General features: G+C 43.7%; 1 protein-coding gene across 7 annotated transcripts in view; it reads right to left on the minus strand.

Moving 5' to 3' along the window:
* The window catches only part of otud7a (OTU deubiquitinase 7A), a 297,748-nt gene that overhangs the window by 94,350 nt on the left and 183,100 nt on the right, over window positions 1-20,298 (minus strand). For all 7 annotated transcript variants that reach the window (XM_063071095.1, XM_063071096.1, XM_063071097.1 and 4 more), the window contains one exon: window positions 3,520-3,690. In XM_063071095.1, coding sequence (XP_062927165.1) covers window positions 3,520-3,690 — 171 coding nt within the window. The remainder of the gene's footprint in view (window positions 1-3,519; window positions 3,691-20,298) is intronic.

Here is a 20,298-nt window from a genome sequence, read left to right on the forward strand (position 1 = left end):
GATGAATCTAAAATTGGAGAATACTTTGTCAAATTATCATACTAATATTTTGCTTTGCTCTTCATTGATGCTGCCTAAGCTGCTGTGTATTTCCAGCATTTTCTGGATTAATTTAAGATTTCCAATAGTTAAAATCTTTTTGCATTTTGAATAAGGCAGATACTTTTAGTTGAAGAAAGGTTTGTCTATCAGGTGTTTTTTGTTGCTCATTCCCTCTCGCAAATAAAACATTCATTAGAGTACAGAAATTTAAAAAAAATTATGGAGATACAATGCGGAGTAGGCTCTTCTGGATCTTTGAGCAACTTAATCCTAGTTTAATTATGGGACAATTTACAATGACCAATTAGCCTACTAACAGGTATGTCTTTGGACTGTGGAAGGAAACTGAAGCACCCGGAGGAACCCACTTGGTCACGAGGAGAACGTGCAAACTCTTGTAGTGGTCGCCAACCAGTCGATCTTTGAGGCTTTCGCAGTAGATCCCGAAAAAAATGAAAAATAAATACACAAATACTGTTGTAATGTGAGCATTATAAAAATAAGTAATACTAATTAGGATAATGGTAATATAGCAATACTTCTGCTACTGAAAGCTGTTTGTAAAGAGAGATTGTTTCTGGGTTGCCGGGTTTTAGTTCCGTTCTTCTTGCCCAGTGTGCATATGTGTAGCTCCCCCGCCATGCACCAGAGTAGAAAAGACCAGAAGTAAAACCCCGTTACCTGGAAATACTATCATAATTAGTATTACTTATTTTTATAATGCTCACATTACAACACCTTTAATTCTATGTTTCATTATTTAATTTTATTTCAACACGAAAAATAAATGAATAAAAATTGACTGTTGCACTCAGTGTGATGGCTGGGGCTGAATACTTTCTGCTAGTTCCCTGAAATTTGGCTCATAACTACAGACAGCCAGTTTGAGACAGTCTGTGAGGTGTCTGACAGTAAGTAGGGTTGCCAACTGTCCCGTATTAGCCGGGACATCCCGTATATTGGGCTAAGTTGGTTTGTCCCATACGGGACCACCCTTGTCCCATATTTCCCCCGCTAAGGTAGAGCGTTTCTATGAAACCTTTCGTGCTGAAGTGGCGTAAAGCGAAGAAGCAATAACCATTAATTTATATGGGAAAAATTTTTGAGCGTTCCCAGACCCAAAAAATAACCTACCACATCATACCAAATAACACATAAAACCTAAAATAACACTAACATATAGTAAAAGCAGGAACGATATGATAAATACACAGCCTGTATAAAGTAGAAATAATGTATGTACAGTGTAGTTTTACTTAACAGAATCGGGAAGATTAAAGCCAAAACCGATTTGTAGGAAAAAATCGGCACGTACATGCATGTGCACGTCACGTAAGCACACACAGGTGCCCGTGCAAGGCTTCATGGTCATGGTAGTTTTTCTTGGGGTAAACACAAGTGTCCCGTATTATACTGCTACTTTTGTCCCTTATTTAGGAGTGAGAAAGTTGGCAACCCTATCAGTAAAACAGCTCCTGTATTTAGATTTCATAATTTTCATCTATTGCAGCACAGCGCTCTCGCAAACCTCCTGACAGACTGAATATTTGAATGGACAGTTTCCTTTGTTAGACTGAAAGTTGAATCTGCCATGTTTTTCAGATGATTTGTATTGGTAAACTGTTACTGAGACATTAGTGTAAGTTCCAGAGGTATGCAAGATAATGACACCACCGTTTTTTGTTTCCCAGTTCTTTTACATTTGGGGAATGTTGGAATTTAAAGGGGGAGAAGTGTAATGTGAGCATTATAAAGATAAGTTAATACCAATTAGGATAATGGTAATATAGCAATACTACCGCTATGGAAAGCTGTTTGTAAACAGAGGTTGTTTCCAGGGTTGCGGGGTTTTACTTCCAGTCTTTTCTGCGCATGTGTGTATAAGCCCCTCCGCCACATTGGTTTTGCTGTCCCAGATAAAGTTGTTCCTTTGGACATGAAGTTGTCGAGTGGTCCTTTTTCAAAGCAGAAGTTACTACAAAAGGTATTGTAATATTCTTAAAGAAAGACAGCTATGGCCTGTTTGATATGCTAGTTACAGTGTTTTCTTGGTTGAATTAATTTGAAAGTTTGACAAAAGCATTTTATGTAATTCAAATACAATTAGCCCAAATAAAAGGCCTCAAGTTGGAAGTACAATCTGAGTTGTTTTTTCTCTAAACCATTTTGTGGGTAGATCTTGCCTTTCACTAAGGCCAAGGTAGGGGATCTTGGGCTTAAAAAGGTTGGCAATCACTACTTTACAGGCAGTGGCAGGAATTGAACCTGGGTCACCCGTACTGTAAAACATTGTGTTCATGGAGACATACAGCTTAAACCTAAAATAAAAATCATGCAAAGTTGTGTAGGTACAGGTTGAAGTTAAACAATATCCTAATTAACTTTTGGCAATTATCCTATTATTTATTATTATTATTATTATCCTTTTATTATTTTTTTTTTGCATGCCCATGGAATTTGAAGATATGGGAAAACATCAGCAAGAGAGAAGTGGTTTTGGTTATCTGATATGCAGATACAACATCCCAGCATGCAATTTCTTTAAGAGCAAATGTTCACTGGATATTTGGGGACAGGCCTCATTCAGAAGAAAGCAATCTCGACAGATTTTGGTTCATTCGTTCATGTTTTGGGATCCGGTCATCCTGGCGAGAACGACAATTATTGCTTACCTCTAATTATCTTAAACTGAGTGGCTTGCTACAACATTGTGGAGGGCATTTGACAAGAACAACCGTATTAGAATGTTTGGAGTTAAATGCTGGCCACTTAAAGGGAGCAAGCTTCCTTCCCTAAAATGACAGGAATCTAGTAAATCTGTGGTCACTATTACCAGTAACAAGTTAACTTTTACAAATTTGTGATCATTCATTTTAAATTCCAGGGATACCTGGTGAAAAATTGTGAATCAAGTTTCTCGCTAATAAATTAACTACTGTGCTGTTGTCATATTCTGTAAAATATGATTTATTAGGATAAATTTGATTCAGCGGCAGTCATTGACTTGAAAACGAAACTGTTTCTCTTTCCCCACATGTAGCCTGACTTGCTAAGTATTTCCAGCATTTTCTACTTTGATGTTGAATTGTATTACTCTACTTTTCTAAACAAGTTCACTTATACACAGTTACCTGGCTGTGCTTTGTTCTCACTGTTGTCGAAGTTTTCTTCATTCATATGGGTCAGGCTCCCTGGGCAACATTGCTGAAATTGCTGCCGAAAATCAGACTGAAAACTTTACTCTGTTCCTAGATAAAGAACTAATGCTCAGCAATCTTACTGTGATCAGTGAAAAACTGATAAGATGGGTTTACTTTGAGTTTTGTTTGATACCAATAGATCTATGAGAAACTTATAACATCTTCCATTTCTGTTTGTAACTCCAGTTGTAGAGACACTTGGCAAGTACTTAAGACAGTCAAAATATCTTTGAAATTGTTCAAGATGCTTGTAGGAACACAGGGAAACCATTATTACCTTGAGCAATCTCATCCGGTCTCTGTTCACACTTCTTCACCTGATTGGATTGTTCTTTCTCTTGTTGTTTGCAGAAGCTTCCTTCATTGAACACACGAGGCAAGTTCCCAGTGTGAACTTGCCTAAGCTGTTCAAAGTCATTCAGTGCTGCACTCAGATCCCAATTCTTTCCTATAAATGTAAAGTTGTACATTGGTCCTTATTGTTTAAATATAATCAACATGAAATCTATTCAGCTGATGACCAAGATATACCAATTGGTTGACCGATGTCACAGCGACGACCTTGCACTCAATGTCAGTAAGCCCAAAGAGCTGACTGTGGACTTCAGAAAAGGTAAGACAAGGGAACACGAACCAATTCTCATAGAGGCATCAAAAGTGGAGAGAGTGAGCAGTTTCAAGTTCCCGGATGTCAACATCTCTGAGGATCTAACCTGGTCCCAACATACTGATGCAGGCATAAAGAAGGCAAGACAGTGGCTATATTTCACTAGAAGTTTCAGAAGATTTGATTTGACACCTAAAACACTCAAAAACTCATACAGATGTACTGTAGAGAGCATACTAACAGGCTGTATCACTGTCTGGTATGGTGGGGTGGGGGGAACTACTGCACAGGATTGAAAGAAGCTACAGAAAATTGTAAAATGAGTCAGCTCCATTGTGGGTTCTAGTCACCATAGTATCGAAGACATCTTCAAGGAGCGGTACCTCAGAAAGGTAGCCTCCATTATTAAGGACCTCCATCATCCAGATCATGCCCTCTTCTCATTGTTACCATTAGGAAGGAGGTACAGAAGCCTGGAGGCACACACTCAGCAATTCAGGAACGGCTTCTTCCCCTCTGCCATCCGATTTCTAAATGGACATTGAACACTGCCTCACTTTTATTATTACTGTTTCTGCAACTATTTAACATACCTATGTATACATATGTGTGTACCTCAATGCAAGAAGCATCAGGAACAAAGGTGATGAACTGAGAGCTTGGATACATACATGGAATTATGATGTAGTGGCCACTACAGAGACTTGGCTGGCACCAGGGCAGGAATGGATTCTCAATATTCCTGGATTTCAGTGCTTTAAAAGGGATAGAGAGGGCAGAAAAATGGGAGGAGGGGTGGCATTACTGGTCAGGGATACTAGTACAGCTACAAAAAGAGTGGGTAATGTAGCAGGATCCTCTTTTGAGTCAATATGGGTGGAAGTCAGGAACAGGAAGGGAGCAGTTACTCTACTGGGGGTATTCTATAGGCCCCCTGGTAGCAGCAGAGATACAGAGGAGCAGATTGGGAGGCAGATTTTGGAAAGGTGCAAAAATAACAGGGTTGTTATCATGGGTGACTTTAACTTCCCTAATATTGATTGGCACCTGATTAGTTCCAAGGGTTTAGATGGGGCAGAGTTAGTTAAGTGTGTCCAGGACGAATTCCTGTCACAGTATGTGGACAGGCCGACCAGGGGAAATGCCATACTAGATCTAGTACTAGGTAATGAACCGGGTCAGTTCACAGAGCTCTCAGTGGGTGAGCATCTGGGGGACAGTGACCACTGCTCCCTGGCCTTTAGCATTATCACGGAAAAGGATAGAATCAGAGGGGACAGGAAAATACTGCGTCCGGTGCTCCCGATGTGGCCTTTTATATATTGGTCTGCATCCGGTGCTCCTGATGTGGCCTTTTATATATTGGCCTGCGTCCGGTGCTCCCGATGTGGCCTTTTATATATTGGCGAGACCCGACGCAGACTGGGAGACCGCTTTGCTGAACATCTACGCTCTGTCCGCCAGAGCAAGCAGGATCTCCCAGTGGCCACACATTTTAATTCCACATCCCATTCCCATTCTGACATGTCTATCCACGGCCTCCTCTACTGTAAAGATGAAGCCACACTCAGGTTGGAGGAACAACACCTTATATTCCATCTGGGTAGCCTCCAACCTGATGGCATGAAAATCGACTTCTCTAACTTCCGCTAAGGCCCCACCTCCCTCTCATACCCCATCTGTTACTCATTTTTATGCACACATTCTTTCTCTCACTCTCCTTTTTCTCCCTCTGTCCCTCTGAATATACCTCTTGCCCATCCTCTGGGTCACCCCCCCCCCCTTGTCTTTCTTCCCGGACCTCCTGTCCCATGATCCTCTCGTATCCCCTTTTGCCTATCGGCTCTCGGCTCTATCCCTCCCCCTCCTGTCTTCTCCTATCATTTTGGATCTCCCCTTCCCCCTCCAACTTTCAAATCCCTTACTCACTCTTCCTTCAGTTAGTCCTGATGAAGGGTCTCGGCCTGAAACGTCGACTGCACTCTTCCTACAGATGCTGCTTGGCCTGCTGCGTTCACCAGCAACTTTGATGTATGTTGCTTGAATTTCCAGCATCTGCAGAATTCCTGTTGTTTGCAGGAAAATTTTTAATTGGGGAAAGGCAAATTATGAGGCTACAAGGCTAGAACTTGCAGGTGTGAATTTGGATGAAGTTTTTGCAGGGAGTGGTAGTAGAGAATTGCTTCTCCGAGTGGAGGCCTGTGACTAGTGGTGTGCCACAGGGATCAGTGCTGGGTCCATTGTTATTTGTCATCTATATCAAGGATCTAGATGATAATGTGGTAAATTGGATCAGCAAATTTGCTGATTATACAAAGATTGGAGGTGTTGTAGACAGTGAGGAAGGTTTTCAGAGCCTGCAGAGGGACTTGGACCAGCTGGAAAAATGGGCTGAAAAATGGCAGATGGAGCTTAATACAGACAAGTGTGAGGTATTGCACGTTGGAAGGACAAACCAAGGTAGAACATACAGGGTTAATGGTAAGGCACTGAGGAGTGCAGTGGAACAGAGGGATCTGGGAATACAGATACAAAATTCCCTAAAAGTAGCGTCACAGGTAGATAGGGTTGTAAAGAGAGCTTTTGGTACATTGGCCTTTATCAACCAAAGTATTGAGTATAAGAGCTGGAATGTTATGATGAGGTTGTATAAGGCATTGGTGAGGCCGAATCTGGAGTATTGTGTTCAGTATTGGTCACCAAATTACAGGAAGGATATAAATAAGGTTGAAAGAGTGCAGAGAAGGTTTACAAGGATGTTGCCGGGACTTGAGAAACTCAGTTACAGAGAAAGGTTGAATAGGTTAGGACTTTATTCCCTGGAGCGTAGAAGAATGAGGGGAGATTTGATAGAGGTATATAAAATTATGATGGGTATAGATAGAGTGAATGCAAGCAGGCTTTTTCCACTGAGGCAAGGAGAGAAAAAAACCAGAGGACATGGGTTAAGGGTGAGGGGGGGAAAGTTTAAAGGGAATATTGGGGGGAGGGCTTCTTCACACAGAGAGTGGTGGGAGTATGGAATGAGCTGCCAGACAAGGTGGTAAATGCGGTTTCTTTTTTAACATACAAGAATAAATTGGACAGATACATGGATGGGACGTGTATGGAGGGATATGGTCCGTGTGCAGGTCAGTGGGACTAGGCAGAAAATGGTTCAGCACAGCCAAGAAGGGCCAAAAGGCCTGTTTCTGTGCTGTAGTTTCTATGGTTTCTATGGAAAAGTACTATGGACATGTGGTCCTGACGAAGGGTCTCGGCCTGAAACGTCGAGTGCGCCTCTTCCTACAGATGCTGCCTGGCCTGCTGCGTTCACCAGCAACTTTGATGTGTGTCTCTTGAATTTCCAGCATCTGCAGAATTCCTGTTGTTTATGGACATGTGGTCGATGTTTAGAGATCTCTTGCAGGATGTTAGCATTGGCATGGAAAAGGATAGAATCAGAGAGGACAGGAAAATGTTTAATTGGGGAAAGGCAAATTATGAGGCTATAAGGCTAGAACTTGTGGGTGTGAATTAGGATGATGTTTTTGCAGGGAAATGTACTATGGACATGTGGTCTATGTTTAGAGATCTCTTGCGGGATGTAAGGGATAAATTTGTCCCGGTGAGGAAGATAAAGAATGGTAGGGTGAAGGAACCATAGGTGACAAGTGAGGTAGAAAATCTAGTTAGGTGGAAGAAGGTTTAGGAAGCAAGGATCAGATGGGTCTATTGAGGAATATAGGGAAGCAAGAAAGGAGTTTAAGAAGGGGCTGAGAAGAGCAAGAAGGGGGCATGAGAAGGTCTTGGTGAGTAGGGTAAAGGAAAACCTCAAGGCATTCTTCAATTATGTGAAGAAAAAAAGGATGACAGGAGTGAAGGTAGGACCGATTAGAAATAAAGGTGGGAAGATGTGCCTGGAGGCTGTGGAAGTGGGCAAGGTCCTCAATGCATACTTCTCTTCGGTATTCACCAATGAGAGGGAACTTGATGATGGTGAGGACAATGTGAGTGAGGTTGATGTTCTGGAGCATGTTGATATTAAGGGAGAGGAGGTGTTGGAGTTGTTAAAATACATTAGGACAGATAAGTCCCTGGGGCCTGACGGAATATTCCCCAGGCTGCTCCATGAGGCGAGAAAAGAGATTGCTGAGCCTCTGGCTAGGATCTTTATGTCCTCGTTGTCCACGGGAATGGTACCAGAGGATTGGAGGGAGGCAAATGTTGTCCCCTTGTTCAAAAAAGGTAGTAGGGATAGTCCAGCTAATTATAGACCAGTGAGCCTTACGTCTGCGGTGGGAAAGCTGTTGGAAAAGATTCTTAGAGATAGGATCTATAGGCATTTAGAGAACCATGGTCTGATCAGGGACAGTCAGCATGGCTTTGTGAAGGGCAGATCGTGTCTAACAAGCCTGATAGAGTTCTTTGAGGAGGTGACCAGGCATATAGATGAGGGTAGTGCAGTGGATGTGATCTATATGGATTTTAGTAAGGCATTTGACAAGGTTCCACACAGTAGGCTTATTCAGAAAGTTAGAAGGCATGGGATCCAGGGAAGTTTGGCCAGGTGGATTCAGAATTGGCTTGCCTGCAGAAGGCAGAGGGTGATGGTGGAGGGAGTACATTCAGATTGGAGGATTGTGACTAGTGGTGTCCCACAAGGATCTGTTCTGGGACCTCTACTTTTCGTGATTTTTATAAACGACCTGGATGTGGGGGTAGAAGGGTGGATTGGCAAGTTTGCAGATGACACAAAGGTTGGTGGTGTTGTAGATAGTGTAGAGGATTGTCAAAGATTGCAGAGAGACATTGATAAGATGCCAAAGTGGGCTGAGAAGTGGCAGATAGAGTTCAACCCGGAGAAGTGTGAGGTGGTACTCTTTGGAAGGACAAACTCCAAGGCAGAGTACAAAGTAAATGGCAGGATACTTGGTAGTATGGAGGAGCACAGGGATCTCGGAGTACATGTCCACAGATCCCTGAAAGTTGCCTCACAGGTGGATAGGGTAGTTAAGAAAGCTTATGGGGTGTTAGCTTTCATAAGTCGAGGGATGGAGTTTAAGAGTCGCGATGTAATGATGCAGCTCTATAAAACTCTGGTTAGGCCACACTTGGAGTACTGTGTCCATTTCTGGTCACCTCACTATAGGAAGGATGTGGAAGCATTGGAAAGGGTACAGAGGAGATTTACCAGGATGCTGCCTGGTTTAGAAAGTATGCATTATGATCAGAGATTAAGGGAGCTAGGGTTTTACTCTTTGGAGAGAAGGAGGTGTACAAGATAATAAGAGGAATAGATAGAGTGGATAGCCAGCGCCTCTTCCCCAGGGCACCACTGCTCAATACAAGAGGACATGGCTTTAAGGTAAGGGGTGGGAAGTTCAAGGGGGATATTAGAGGAAGGTTTTTTACTCAGAGAGTGGTTGGTGCGTGGAATGCACTGCCTGAGTCAGTGGTGGAGGCAGATTCACTAGTGAAGTTTAAGAGACTACTAGACAGGTATATGGAGGAATTTAAGGTGGGGGCTTATATGGGAGGCTGGGTTTGAGGGTCGGCACAACATTGTGGGCTGAAGGGCCTGTACTGTGCTGTACTATTCTATGTTCTATATACCCACTGTAATTCATTTACTTTTTTCTATATTTATCATGTATTCCATTGTACTATTGCTGCTAAGTTAACAAATTTCATGACATATGCAGGTAATATTAAACCCGATTCTGATTCTAGTCTGAGCAGCCATGATCTTTAAGGTACAAACCCACTGGGGACTAGATCAGGATTACTTGGTCTCACTGGGGACTAGATCAGGATTACCTGGTCTCACTGGTGACTAGATCAGGATTACCTGGTCTCACTGGGGACTAGATCAGGATTACCTGGTCTCATTGGGGACTAGATTAGGATTACCAGGTGTCAATGGGGACTAGCTCAGGATTACTTATTGGGGACTAGATCAGGATTAGCTGCTATTTTACGCAAGTTTAGAATCGATGAGAAATTACAAGCCACCACACATAAACTATTTGTTTACATAAAAACCTGAATGAAAATGATCACCTTAATGCAAGGAGGAGCTCATTGAAATGAGATCTGGCTTCCCTTGCTTCTTGGTGGGGGGGGGGGTCGGTGGGAAGAGTAGGCAGGGTGGGTGCAGGGTGAATTTGGAACTCAGGCTAAGAGGTCGGCCACTTAAAGATTGGTGAGAAGGAACTGACGTTGTGATTCTTTAGAATTCTTTGTCCCAGAGGTCTGCTTTCTGTTAAATCTGTACATGGTTGAGATAACGTTGAAGGTTACGTTCACTGGTCTCAACTTCACTTTCAAACCTAAAGGCCAGATCAGACTTACTGGGTCTATGACATACTTCTGTTCTTATACCAGCGGAAAAACACAGTGTGTTAATTAGATCTTTTGCAGACACTAACATACACACAAGAAAAAATAATGTACTCTATTCACTTATATTTTAATATGTTTATACTAGGAAATCACATTCCATGCACATAAAATATAGTCTATTTAGAACCCGAGGGCTGTATAAGCAGTGAATTCAGTTTAGATTAAAACAACTATACCATTAAAACAGTGAAAGCTCCTGAAAACAATGTTGACAAGGTATTTCACATTTGGTATATACAATGGTTTCCAGTTAATTGAGACACATTGGGACCAGTACATTTTGGCTCTATTAAACAGCTACCCAATTAGCTGAAGTTTCATGGAAGTAAAAAGATGTGAAACAGACAAATTACCGTTCACCTGAGTAACAAATTACATATGTAAATGAAATACAGAACAAATTAGAATGCTACCATACTACCGCAGTACTATAGAACTGTGTATGTGCCAAATAGCTATCGATGAAGGAATTCATCCAGTGTAACACTGTGTTCTTTTGGTTGACTATAAATGCATAAAATCAACACAGGCACCAAGTGCAAGATTACGGACAGTCATTTCATGACTGCATCTATTAAATCTTCATTTTCATTGTAACATTCAAGAGAATTGTTGATACCTTCAAATTCTTTGTAGTTCCTAACTTATTGAAGTAGTGAAATAATTTCATAGGTAGGAAAAGGGAGGAGGTCCTGAAAGCAGACTACAGGGAGTTAGGAAGGAATTTGAGAAGCAGGACCTCAAAGGCAGTAATCTCGGGATTATTGCCTATGCCATGCAACAGTGAGTATAGGAACAGAATGAGGTGGAGTATAAATGCATGGCTGAGGGATTGGAGCAGGGGGTAGGGATTCATTTCTGGATAATTGGGACCTCTTTTGGGGCAGACGTGACCTGTACAAAAAGGACGGGTTGCACTTGAATCCGAGGGGGACCAATGTCCTGGCAGGGAGGATTGCTAAAACTATTGGGGAGAGTTTAAACTGTTATCTCTGGTTTGTGGGAACTGAACTGAAGAGGAGAGGAAGGAATGGTTGGCTCACAAATAGAGAAAGCTTGGAGACAGTGCGAGAGGGAGGATAGGCAGGCGATAGAGAAGGGATACGCTCAGACTGATGGTTTGAGACAAGTCTATTTTAACGCAAGAGGCATCATGAACAAAGCGGATGAGTTTAGAGCGTGGATTAGTACTTGGAGCTATGATGTTCTGGCCATCACTTGGATGGCTCAGAGGCAGGAATGGTTACTTTGAGTGCCAGGCTTTAGATGTTTCAGAAAGGACAGGGAGGGAGGCAAAAGAAGTGGGGGCATGGCACTGCTGATCAGAGATAGTGTCACAGCTGTAGAAAAGGAGGGAGTCATGGAGGGATTGTCTACTGAGTCTCTGTGGGTGGAAGTTAGAAACAGGAAGGGATCAATAACTCTACTGGGTATTTTTTATAGACCACCCAATAGTAACAAGGACGTTAAGGAGCAGATAGGGAGACAGATTCTGAAAAGGTGTAATAAAAATAGGGTTGTTGTGGTGGGAGATTTCAATTTCCCAGATATTGATTGGCATCTCCCTAAAGCAAGGTGTTTAGATGAGTGGAGTCTGTTAGGTGAGTCCAGGAAAGTTTCCTGACACAATATGTAGATAAGCATACAAGAGGGGAGGCTGTACTTGATCTGGTATGGGGAAAGGAACCTGGTCAGGTGTCAGGTCTCTCAGTGGGAGAGCATTTTGGAGATAGTGATCACAATTCTATCTCCTCTACCATAGCATTGGAGATGGATAGGAACAGACAAGTTAGTGAACTATTTAATTGGAGTAAGGGGAAATATGAAGCTATCAGACAGGAACTTGGAAGCATAAATTAGGAACAGATGTTCTCAGGGCAGAAATGTAGCAAATGCTCGGGATATTTGCGTGGTGCTCTGAATAGGTATGTTTCAATAAGACAGGGAAAGGATGGTAGGTTACAGGCCATGAGTTCCTTGGGGTGCAGATCACCTGCTCCAGGAACACCACTGGGATTTGTGAAACGGGCCCAGCAGAGATTGCACTTTCTGAGGAAGCTTAAACAAGCATCACTAACATCTTAACTACATTCTACAGAGGCGTGGTTGACAGTGTGCTGGCCTTTTGCATCACAACCTGGTACTCCAGCTGCAGTGCTGTCGACAAAAAAGCCTTGCAGAGGGTGGTTAGGGGAGCAGAGAAGGTTATTGGGGTCTCCCTACCTTCTGTCCAAGATCTCTTTCAGAGTCGAAGCCTCCAGAAGACACGGTACATCATTAAAGACCCCTCACACCCTCTCCATGAATTGTTTCTTCTTCTGCCATCAGGCAAACGTTACAGGAGCATCAAAACTAAAACCACAAGGCTACTAAACAGCTTCCTCCCACAGGCAGTCAGACTGCTAAATAGCTGCTCTACCTGACTCTGCTTTGGACACTTTTAACTTGCACTGGACACTTATAACTTGATTTTAACTGACATGTGGCTATTGTGTTTTACTATTTATTGTTATGTTTATTATCTAGTGTTGCGTTTGTTATGTTATGATTGCACTGCTCCTGGGAAACACTGTCTCATTCTGCCTGCAGAGCTGATGTACGGTTAGAATGACAATAAAGTTTTTTGAATCTTTGACTCTTTGAATGAGAAGGCCCTGGCGAGCAGGATTAAAGAAAACTCCAAGGCATTCCACAAGTATGTGAAGAGCAAGAGGATAAGATGTGAGAGAATAGGACCAATCAAGTGTGACAGTGGGAAAGTGTGTATGGAACCGGAAGAGATAGCAGAGATACTTAACGAATACTTTGTTTCAGTATTCACTACAGAACAAGATCTTGGCGATTGTAGGGATGATTTACAGCAGATTGAAAAGCTTGAGCATATAGACATTAAGGAAGAGGATGTGCTGGAGCTTTTGGAAAGAATCAAGTTGGATAAGTCTCCAGGACCAGACGAGATGTACCCGAAGCTACTGTGCGTGGCAAAGAAGGAGATTGCTGAGCCTGTGGCAATGATCTTTGCATCATCAGGACGGAAGAGGTTCCAGAGGACTGAAGAGTTGTGGATGTTGTTCCATTATTCAAGAAAGGGAGTAGAGTTAGCCCAGGAAATTATAGACCAGTGCGTCTTACTTCAGTGGTTGGTAAGCTGATGGAAAAGTTCCTGAGAGGCAGGATTTATGAACATTTGGAAAAGCATAATATGATTAGGGATAGTCAGCATGGTTTTGTTAAAGGCAGGTTGTGCCTTACGAGCCTGATTGATTTTTTGAGGATGTGACTAAACATGTTGATGAAGGTAGAGCAGTAAATGTAGTGTATATGGATTTCAGCAAGGCATTTGATAAGGTACCCCATACAAGGTTTATTGAGAAAGTAAGGAGGCATAGGATCCAAGGGGACATTGCTTTGTGGATCCAGAATTGGCTTGCCCACAGAAGGCAAAGAATGGTTGTAGACGGGTCATATTCTGCATGGAGGTCGGTGACCAGTGGTGGGCCTCAGGGATCTGTTCTGGGACCTCTTCTCTTCATGATTTTTATAAGTGACCTGGACGAGGAAGTGAAGGGATGGGTTAGTAAATTTGCTGATGACACAAAGGTTGGGGGTGTTCTGGATAGTGCGCAGGGCTGTCAGAGGTTACAGCGAATCAGTGATAGGATGCAAAACTGAGCTGAGAAGTGGCAGATGGAGTTCAACCCAGATAAGTGTGAGGTGGTTCATTTTGGTAGGTCAAATATGATGGCAGAATGTGGCATTACAATTATAAACGATGAAATTACGACACATTCGGATAGCAGTAACAGGATAGGTCCGAGTCAGCATGGATTTACGAAGGGGAAATCATGCTTGACTAATCTTCTGGAATTTTTTGAGGATGTAACTATGAAAATAGACGAGGGAGAGCCAGTGGATGTAGTGTACCTGGACTTTCAGAAAGCCTTTGATACAAGTCCCACATAAGAGATTAGGGGGCAAACTTAGTATTGGGGGCAGAGTAACGACATGGATTGAAAATTGACTGGCTGACTGGAAATAAACAGTAGTGATTAATGGATCCCTATCGGAATGGCAGGTGGAGACCAGTGGGGTACCGCAGGGTTCAGTGCTGGGACCGCAGCTGTTTACAATATACATTAATGATTTGGATGAAGGGATTAAAAGTAACATTAGCAAATTTGCCGATGACACAAAGCTGGGTGGCAGTGTGAAATGCGAGGAGGATGTTATGAGAATGCAGGGTGACTTGTACAGGCTGGGTGAATGGGCGGATGCATGGCAGATGCAGTTTAATGTGGATAAATGTGAGGTTATCCACTTTGGTGGTAAGAACAGGAAGGCAGATTGTTATCTAAATGGAGTCAAGTTAGGAAAAAGTGGAAGTACAATGAGATCCAGGTGTTCTTGTACATCAGTCACTGAAAGCAAGCATGCAGGTACAGCAGGCAGTGAAGAAAGCTAATGGCATGCTGGCCTTCATAACAAGGGGAATTGAGTATAGGAGCAAAGAGGTCCTTCTGCAGCTGTACAGGGCCCTGGTGAGACCACACCTGGAGTATTGTGTGCAGTTTTGGTCTCCAAATTTGAGGAAGGACATTCTTGTTATTGAGGGAGTGCAGCGTAGGTTCACAAGGTTAATTCCGGGATGGTGGGACTGTCATATGTTGAAAGATTGGAGTGACTGGGCTTGTATACACTGGAATTTAGAAGGATGAGAGGTGATCTGATTGAAACATATAAGATTATTAAGGGATTGGACACGCTGGAGGCAGGAAGTATGTTCCCGCTGATGGGTGAGTCCAGAACCAGAGGCCACAGTTTAAGAATAAGGGGTAGGTCATTTAGAATGGAGTTGAGGAAAAACTTTTTCACCCAGAGAGTGGTGGATATGTGGAATGCTCTGCCCCAGAAGGCAGTCGAGGACAAGTCTCTGGATGTTTTCAAGAAAGAGATGGATAGAGCTCTTAAAGATAGCGGAATCAAAGGTTACGGGGATAAGGCAGGAACTGGATACTGATTATGGATGATTAGCCATGATCACAGTGAATGGCGGTGCTGGCTTGAAGGGCCGAATGGCCTACTTCTGCACCTATTGTCTATTGCCTGTTAATGGTAAGACTCTTGGCAGCGTGGAGGATCAGAGGGTTCTTGGGTTCCGAGCCCATAGGATACTCAAAGCTGCTCTGCAGGTTGACTCTGTGGTTAAGAAGGCATACAGTGCATTGACCTTCATCAACAGTGGGATTGAGTTAAAGAGTCGACAGGTAATGCTACAGCTATATAAGACCCTGATCAGATCCCACTTGGAGTACTGTGCTCAGTTCTGGTCACCTCATGACAGGAAGGATGTGGAAAATGTAGAAAGGGTGCAGAAGAGAATTACAAGGATGTGGCCTGGATTGACGAGCATGCCTTATGAGAACAAGTTGAGTGAACTCAGCCTTTTCTAGGAACGGTGGAGGATGAGAGGTGACCTGATAGAGGGGTATAAGATGATGAAAGCCATTGATCGTGTGGATAGTCAAAGGCTTTTTCCCAGGGCTGAAATGGCTACAAGAGAGGCCACGGTTTTGAGGTGCTTGGAAGAAGGTAGAGAGGAGATGTTGGGTAAGTTTTTTTTACACAGAGAGTGGTAAGTGAATGGAATGGGCTGCCGGCAACAGTGGTGGAGGTAGATATGATAGGGTCTTTTGAAAGACTCCTGGATAGGTACATGGAGCTTAGAAAAATAGAGGGCTATGGGTAACCCTTGGTAAGTTCTAAAGTAAGTACGTTTGGCACAGCATTGTGGGCTAAAGGGCCTGTATTGTGCTGTAGGTTTTCTATGTTTCTATGTTATTCTCATAAGGTACACCCTCCAATCCAGGCAACATTATTGTAGCTCTCCTCTGCATTTTCTCTATAGTATCCACATCCTTCCTGTAGTGAGGTGACTAGAACTGAACACAGTACTCTCAGTGGGGTCTGGCCAAGGGACTTATATAGCCCTAACATTACTTCAATGCTCTTAAACTCAAACCCATGGTTGATGAGTGCCAACACACCTTGTTAACAACACTGTCAACCTGTGCAGCAGCTTTGAGTGTCCTACAGACATGGACCCCAAGCTATCTCTGATCTTCCACACTGCCATTAATATTATATTCTGTCTTCAAATTTGGCCTACTAAAATTAACCACTTCACACTTATCTGGGTTGAAGTCCATCTGCCACTTCTCAGCCCAGTTCTGCATCCTATCAATGTCCCGCTGGAACCTCTGACAACCCTCCAGACTATCCACAACATCCCCAACCTTAGTGTCTTCAGCAAATTTACTAACCCACCCTTCTACCTTTTCACCCAGGTCATTTATAAAAATCACAAAGAGCAGGGGTCCCAGACAGATCCCTGCGGAACACTAATGGTCACCAACCTCCATGCAGAATATGAACCATCTACAACCACCCTTTGCCTTCTGTGGGCAAGCCAATTCTGGATTCACAAAGCAAGGTCTCCTTGGATCCCATGCCTCCTTACCTTCTGGAGGAGCCTTGCATGGGGAACCTTATCAAAATGCCTTACTGAAATCCATATACACTACATCCACTACTCTACCTTCATCAATGTGCTTTGTTACTTCCTCAAAGAATTCAGTCAGGCTTGTAAGGCATGACCTGCCCTTGACAAAGTCATGCTGACTATCCCTAATCAGATCATCTCTCTCCAAATGCTCATAAATCCTGCCTCTCAAGATCTTCTCTAACAACTTGCCCACCACTGAAGTCAGACTCACTGGTCTATAATTTCCTGGTTATCTCTACTCCCTTTCTTGAACAAGCGAACAATGTTTGCAACCCTCCAATCCTCCGATACTTCTCCCATCCCCACTGATGATGCAAAGATCATCGCAAGAAGCTCCGCAATCTCCTCCCTCACTTCCCACAGTAACCTGGGGTATATCTCATCCGGTCCTGGTGACTTACCTAACTTAATGCTTTTTAAAAGCTCCAACACATCCTCTTTCTTAATGTCTATATGCACAAGCATTTCAGACTGCTGTAAGTCATCCCCACAACTGCCAAGGTCTTTATCCCTGATGAATACTGAAGCAAACTATTCACTAAGTACCTCCGCTATCTCCTCCGACTTCATGCAGACGTTTCCACCATCACACCTGATTGGTCCTATTTTCACATGGCTCATCCTCTTGCTTTTCACATACTTGTAGAATGCCTTGGGTTTTCCTTGATCCTGCTCATCACGGCCTTTTCATGGCCCCTTTTGGCTCTCCTAACTTTATTCTTAACCTCCTCCCAGCAACCTTGTAATTTTCTGGAGCTCTAATAGTACCTAATTTCTTGAACTTTTCGTAAGCTTTTCTTTTCTTCTTAACTAGATTTTCTACATCCTTTGTACACCATGGTTATTTAACCCTACCATTCTTTCCCTGCCTCAATGGAACATACCTATGCAGATCTCCAAGCAAACATTCCCTGAACATTTGCCACATTTCTGTCATGCATTTCCCTGAGACCATCTGCTCCCAATTTATGCTCTCAAGTTCCTGCTGAATAGCATATTTCCCCCTACCCCAAACAAATGTTTTCCCAAATTGTCTGTTCCTATCCCTCTCCAGCGCTGTGGCGAAGGAGATAGAGTTTTGGTCACTACCTCCAAAATGCTCTCTCACCAAGAGATCTGACACCTGACCAGGTTCATTTCCCAATACTAGATCAAGTACAGCCTTTCCTCTAGTTGGCTTATCTACATATTGTGTCAGGAAACCTTCCTGAACACACCAAACAATCTCCACCCCATCTAAACCCCTTGTGCTACGGAGATGCCAATCAATATTAGGAAAGTTAAAATCTCCCATCACAACAACCCTATTATTATCAGGAAGAGGCGCAGTCGACGTTTCAGGCCGAGACCCTTCGTCAGGACTAACTGAAGGAAGAGTGAGTAAGGGATTTGAAAGCTGGAGGGGGAGGGGGAGATGCAAAATGATAGGAGAAGACAGGAGGGGGAGGGATGGAGCCGAGAGCTGGACAGGTGATAGGCAGAAGGGGATACGAGAGGATCATGGGACAGGAGGTCCGGGAAGAAAGATGGGGGGGGTGACCCAGAGGATGGGCAAGAGGTATATTCAGAGGGACAGAGGGAGAAAAAGGAGAGTGAGAGAAAGAATGTGTGCATAAAAAAGAGTAACAGATGGGGTCTACGCTCTGTCCGCCAGAGAAAGCAGGATCTCCCAGTGGCCACACATTTTAATTCCACATCCCATTCCCATTCTGACATGTCTATCCACGGCCTCCTCTACTGTAAAGATGAACCCACACTCAGGTTGGAGGAACAACACCTTATATTCCGTATGGGTAGCCTCCAACCTGATGGCATGAACATTGACTTCTCTAACTTCCGCTAGGCCCCACCTCCCCCTCGTACCCCATCTGTTACTCTTTTTTATGCACACATTCTTTCTCTCACTCTCCTTTTTCTCCCTCTGTCCCTCTGAATATACCTCTTGCCCATCCTCTGGGTCACCCCCCCCCCCGTCTTTCTTCCCGGACCTCCTGTCCCATGATCCTCTCGTATCCCCTTCTGCCTATCACCTGTCCAGCTCTCGGCTCCATCCCTCCCCCTCCTGTCTTCTCCTATCATTTTGCATCTCCCCCTCCCCCTCCAGCTTTCAAATCCCTTACTCACTCTTCCTTCAGTTAGTCCTGACGAAGGGTCTCGGCCTGAAACGTCGACTGCGCCTCTTCCTATAGATGCTGCTTGGCCTGCTGCGTTCACCAGCAACTTTGATGTGTGTTGCTTGAATTTCCAGCATCTGCAGAATTCCTGTTGTTTGCGTTTAAAAAACCCCTATTATTATTACAGTACTGTTTGACCTCAGGGTTCACTCAGGGCCAGTAGAACTGATCTCAGACCAATCCATAGGTCTTGTCAAACCCCATATGATCTGAATCATCATGAAGTGACTTCAACACAATCCCCCAATGATCCTCAAGCAAAACCAACTGGAAACGCTGAGGCCTGTTTGGGGAGGACGTGACCCTATATAGAACCTGGTTCCTCAACTCCAGTTTGTTCCATTCTCTCATCAGTGGAGGTATGGCAGGCCGTTTCACCTTTTCAACTTGGACCACATCCACTTCCATAACAGCTGACTAAACAGTACCTATACAAGGGTCATCTCACTGAGCTGTTGCCATTTCCGCAGGACACAACACAGACAACTGTTTCGTACTCAGAGCGGTCAAGTTGCAGTAAGCCGGTGGAATGGCACAACCAGAAGCTCCTAAATGATCCACAGCCCTATCTTGCCCTGGCCTTGTCTTTGATTTGCTGTGGCAGATAACTGGCACATTGCTTTAACTCCAGGTGAAGGAACACTCTCCCACTATCCATCCATTTCCAGCCCTTCATGTGAATGCCGGGACAATGCACCTGCATCAATGTTCTGGCTCCCCGGCCGGTACTTCAAGCTGAAATCATAGGCAGACAATGCTGCCGACCAGTGATGGCCTATGGCATCCAATTTCGCTGAGGTCAGGGATTGTTGTCAGTCTTCACCTCGAACTGAGCACCAGATAGATGATCACTCAACTTATCCATCACAACCCATTTCAATGCCAGAAACTCCAATTTATGCGTGGAGTAGTTTCGCTTGCAGGGTGACAGACTCTGGGTGACAAAAGCAATAGGTTTCAACAATGTGCCCTGATCATGATACAACACCATAAGACAAAGGAGCAGAAATAGGCCACTTGGCCCATCAAGTCTGCTCCACCATTCAACCATGGCTGATCCTTTTTTCTCCTCCTCAGCACCACCCCCGGGCCTTCTCCCCATAACCTTTGATACAGTGTCCAATCAAGAACCTATCAAGCTCTGCTTTAAATACATCCAAGAACCTAGCCTCCAAAGCTGCCTCTAGTAATAAATTCTACAAATTCACCACGCTCTGGCTAAAGAAATTTCTCCACATCTCTGTTTTAAATGGACGCCCCACTACTCTGAGGCTGTGCCTTCTTTTCCTAGACCCCGCACCATGGGAAACATCTTTTCCACAGCTACTC

Source organism: Mobula hypostoma, chromosome 18 (genome assembly GCF_963921235.1).
Source record: "Mobula hypostoma chromosome 18, sMobHyp1.1, whole genome shotgun sequence".
Lineage (NCBI taxonomy): Eukaryota > Metazoa > Chordata > Chondrichthyes > Myliobatiformes > Myliobatidae > Mobula > Mobula hypostoma.